This window comes from Gavialis gangeticus, unplaced genomic scaffold (assembly GCF_001723915.1).
Source record: "Gavialis gangeticus isolate Ggan-Ray unplaced genomic scaffold, GavGan_comp1, whole genome shotgun sequence".
NCBI classification, from domain to species: domain Eukaryota; kingdom Metazoa; phylum Chordata; order Crocodylia; family Gavialidae; genus Gavialis; species Gavialis gangeticus.
The window spans coordinates 52,482,018-52,486,941 of NW_017728997.1; the positions used below are offsets into that span (position 1 = coordinate 52,482,018).

General features: G+C 45.3%; 1 protein-coding gene across 3 annotated transcripts in view; it reads right to left on the bottom strand.

Annotated features, from left to right (window-relative positions):
• Positions 1 to 4,924, bottom strand: part of LOC109289221 (inter-alpha-trypsin inhibitor heavy chain H3-like) — a 153,358-nt gene that overhangs the window by 102,232 nt on the left and 46,202 nt on the right. For all 3 annotated transcript variants that reach the window (XM_019505212.1, XM_019505211.1, XM_019505210.1), the window contains exon 2: positions 2,361 to 2,381. In XM_019505212.1, coding sequence (XP_019360757.1) covers positions 2,361 to 2,381 — 21 coding nt within the window. The remainder of the gene's footprint in view (positions 1 to 2,360; positions 2,382 to 4,924) is intronic.

Consider the following 4,924-nt stretch of genomic DNA (forward strand, 5'->3'; position numbering starts at 1 on the left):
GGTATCCCACTCAGCTTTGTTAAGGGGGCCACTGATCCCGATCTCCCCAAGCAAGGCCATCTCATGGCCGAGTGTCCACATCCTGCAGGACTGTGTACTGTGGGATGCTCAGCTCTGCCTGATTGTCCCACAGCATCTTGCCCCGCTTGATGCTCTGCGGGAAGTAGCCCACAACCTGCCTGCATTTTGAAATGAGCTGGCTGGTTGTGACATCGCCCTCACTGGCAGCCCTGTCCAGCTCCAAGGCTATAAGGTAGAATTTGTGAGACACACAGTGGACTGCCTTGACCATATTGGCCTCATTGTCGATGCCCATGAACCTGCAGGTGACCTCACCCTCCTCAATGAGCCACCCCTGCACCATGTGGTTCATGGCCTCCATGATCTCCATTGCCATGTGGGACTCATCCATCACTTCCGCTTGAAGGACAGCTCACTGATGGCCTGACCGATAGCACTAGTACCCTGTGAGGGAGACGTAGGCATGGTTTCCACCCTGGCTGCCCTAGATGCCCAAGGTGAAGTGTAAGATCACCTGCAGACCTGCACAGCTCCTCCCTCAAGTACTCCCGGCGTGCCTCATACAGGGAGGGCACCACCATCCTGCTGAAGGTGGTGCGTATGGGTGGGTATGATGGGGCCACTTGTGCCATGAGCTCCCTGAACCCTAGCCACTCAACTAAGAGGAGCAAACATCTCCCCAATGCTCTGGGTGACCTCACTTGCCTTGGGAACGCACCCCCCCTTTCCCTCCACCTTTCCCCCACTGGTGCATGGTGGCCTGCCTCTGCTTCTTGGGGGATGGGAGCTTTGCAGCGAGAGGGGACTTCCCTTTGGGCATGCTCCCAACTGGTACCAGGCTTAAAGAGGAGCAAAGGCAAGGGGGTGGTGCCTCCCGATATGCATCAGCATCCCCATGGTGCTGAAGTGTTTCTTATCTTTGCCCCGGCTGGTCTTGCATCAGCAGTGGAGGCGGATAGCATACTTGGGATCATCTGCCACCTCAAAATGTTCCCACACTACACTACCCCCTCACTTCTGGGGTGCAGGTGCAGATCCTGTCTTAACCCCCTCCTCAGCAGGTAGAGGCACAACAGCAAGAGGAGCTGACTCAGCTGAGCCACTTGCCTCCACAACCTTAACCTCCTCCAAGGTGCTTTCTGGAGAATGAGACCTGGCTCTAGGGGAACTTTGAGAGGTGTGGAGCAAAAACTCATATTCCCCCTCCTTCCCCAGAACTACTTTGGCTATGGCATTGAGCTCCCCTGGTTTCAGATCTAGCTCCTCCTTTGGCACTGGAAGGCTCAGGCTGGAAACTGAAATTGGGGTGGAGGAGACTGTCATGCTGGTGGTGCTGGGGGTTATTATTATTGCTCATGTTAGTGGAGGTGGGGCAGGTGCAGACACTGCTCCCACCTCCTTGCAGCCACTAGCAGCAAAAGCCTCCTGGCTGCTAGGGAAGAGGGTGTGACTAAGCTTTTTTTGTGGGGGGAGGGGGAACTTGCAGCTCTTTCCCTACCCTCTCTAACTCCCCTGCCAGAAGACCTGGTGCCTGCCTTTTCAGTACACTTCATAATGTTTGCTGTGCTGGAAAATGTGTGTGTGTGTGTATTGTATCTTCTATGTGCAATATATCTTCTATCTGTAATATATTGGAAAGGTGTATCCAATCCTTTCCAAGAACACAGACTAGCAAGAGACTGACTACTAGGAAGCCAGCCACTGCAGCCAGCCAGTACCTTTCACATGCTGTTGCTTCCAAACAGACAGCTCACAAAAGGCAGAGAAAGGCTTCACGCAGAGCCTTATATGCTGTTTCTCCTCCCCGCCAGCCCTGAGCACTGGGATTGGAACAGGCCTCAGGGACAGATCACAGACACTGGCAAGCTACAGATGTCAATAACTCTTCTCCTCACTCTCTTCCTCCTCCCTCTTCCGAGTTTCTGTTTCCCTGCAAACCCACCTCTGAAACATTCCGAAACATCCTAAACATTCTGGAACATTTCAGATGGTTTTGTTTAGATTCAGAGATGTTTTGGAGCCTTCTGTTTCATTTCGGATTTGGTGTTTCGGGTGCTGAAATGGGCCGAAACACCTCTGAAACAAAACAGCTGCCGAAATTTCGCACAGCCCTAATGCATACTTGTCCATCCTCAGTACAGAGATAGGGCCAAAACCACCTAGGTACATGGCAGAAAACAGTCATCTATGTGCACAACAGAGATTGGAGTCCACCCATTGTGCTCACTTTAATATGACACAGGTTGTGAAAACAGTGATTATTTTACTATGGGGAATTTGAATGCATCACTGCAGCTAGAGCATTTGGTATAAACCTAATCAACACGGAAAATACTTACCACATCATCAGCATTTCTCTTCTGTAAAAAGAATAAGAAAAAAATGTCATTACTAAGGTATGATTCATCATTAAGGTATGATTCATTGTTATGTCCTGATATCTGATGCACTCCCATGTCTAGGTAATTATGGATAGGGGGGTGGGTCTGGTTTTACACAAGCACTCATAATGAGTTAATAGTGCTTAATTCAAAAGAAGAATGAGTGAAGCATTCAGGATCAGGGCCAATTATTCTATTTATAAGATCCCAAATGGCACAGATCTTCTGGCTAGGTGGGATAATTATAGGTTTGAAAGCTAAATTATAATTTGAACATTGCAGTTTTGTTTTTTGCATAGGAGACACTGAAAATGGAGCAAAGAGGACAGACCAAAAAATAAATACATACAATTTAACAAAAGGATGTGAGGGTGGGGATACAAGTCTACTGAAAAACTAAATTACCTTTATATGCCAGTTAAGGCAACATTCTAAAATTGCTAGTATTCCCATGGTTTTTAGATAGTAGTGGATGGTTGTCTTCAGTTTTTAATAAGCTTAAATGTGTTTGCATAAAGATATGGGGCCATAAACTTCCCTTCACTGCAGAGAGCAGAAATAGCAGAAACCTCTCAGTGCCCTGAGATTCAAGGAGTTCAACCTCTTTTCTGCAGGGGAAGGAAATATTGCCCATGAAGTGGCATGATTTAAGAGAAATTCTGTGCATGGGAACTTTTCCTATTCTTTAGGTGTCTTTTTTCCATGCTACGAACAATTTGATTGTTTCAAATAAACTGAATCTCCCTTGGGGAAATGGCTTTAGATTATGGGGTTTGCAAGCTTGACTCCCCCAAATTGTTAGATATGTATGTATCCCCATTTGATTTCAAGCTTACTTGTCCTTACTTTATACTAATTCACCTCATAAGGGTCACAGTTTTCACACAAACTATCTCAGAAGTGGCAGTACTCCAACTGAACCATTACAGTAGATGAAAGGCTGTAGGCAGAAATGACTGTAGAAATTAATTATTAAAAAGTCGGTAAATTTGCTCCAAGTGTAAGTGGGCTGTGCAAATAAAAAAAAGGCTTTATCAACAAAGTTTGGAATGCAAATACTAGAACTTGTTGTGAAACAGTGGTTCCAAAAACACATCACAGTTCAGGGATGGATACCATTCCAAAATGAGTTCCAGTAAGTTTCCAGTTTCCTTATTTTTCTTGGCTTCAAGTCTCATTAGTTACACTCCAAACAATGTTAACTTCTCATATTTACACCCTCCACTAAACACTGAAGCAAAGATACTGTGACACTAATTTAGTTTTTTTGGTTAATATATATGGCTTTCATTACCATCATACCATCTCACAACCTTTAACTGAATTATCCTCACTATACCTCACTATACCTCTGTCTTAAGTTGTAGAAATTGAAGCACAGAAAATATTGGTCCAAAAGTATAGATAACGTCTATGGCAGAGCAGGGTTTAGAAACCAGCTCTCTTAAATCCTGCACTAAGGCCCTAGTTACCAGGACATACTTTCATCCTGGCTAAAAGGTTTTTTTCTACATACTCTATCATTACACTTGTAATTCCAACTACTGCCTCCATTCCTATATCTACCTCTGTCCTTTCTCACATCCCCTTGTCTCCCTCACACATGTACTCACAAGTGCCCGACTACCATTTCTAACTCAGTCTTTCCAAATTTAACTTATCGTCCATACTGACACTTTTCTGCGTTTTTTTTCCTTTTGAAACTCCACTCCATTTCCAACTTCTTTTCTCTTTTCGTTCTCTCAAATTCAATGACTTCTGTACTCAGCAAAACCACCCCTTCATAACTATCCCACTACTAAAAAAAAAAATCTAATTTCTAATCTTAATAACTATAATTTTTTGTTTTCCTTCTCCAGTCTGTCCAAATCATTGCTCCATTCTAATGGGGAAGACGACAACCTGCCTGCAGTCTTCCCCACTATGTGCAAAAGCATAATAAATGTCATCACGCTGGCGGCTGGATTTCAATCTTTGAACTCATGGCCACAAAAGAAATGTCAACGTAAACAGCTCTTTTCAGGGCCATATAAATCACCATTCTGATAATTTAGTTTGACTTCCTGTATAACACAACCATTTTCTCCTACTACTCTTGCTGTCTGAGGATCTACTTCAATTTTTATTAAAGTCTTTTCATTAATGTTAAATAAATTAAGCTACTTTACTGACAGTTGAATCAGGATCAGTATATCACAAGCTTCTTGCCTTACTGCTGCCTGGATCTTCATTATGCTGATGGCTTCACATTTTCCATTGTACTGTTCACTTGGATCCCCCCCTCACAGCAGCTCTGGCTGAGTCCTGGGGTCTGCATGTGAGCCAAAGGGGTCTCTCCCTGCATGGGCCATGAGCACCCCGAGGGCATACTGCTTGCTGCTGGTGACAGGGGCTGTGCGCCATGGATGAAGTGTAGGGGGGAACCCCCCCACACATCACACCCTCCTTCACACCCCTCCACATCACCCTTCACACCCAACCACTCCCTGCCCACACACCTCCTGCACCCTGCCCACACCCCC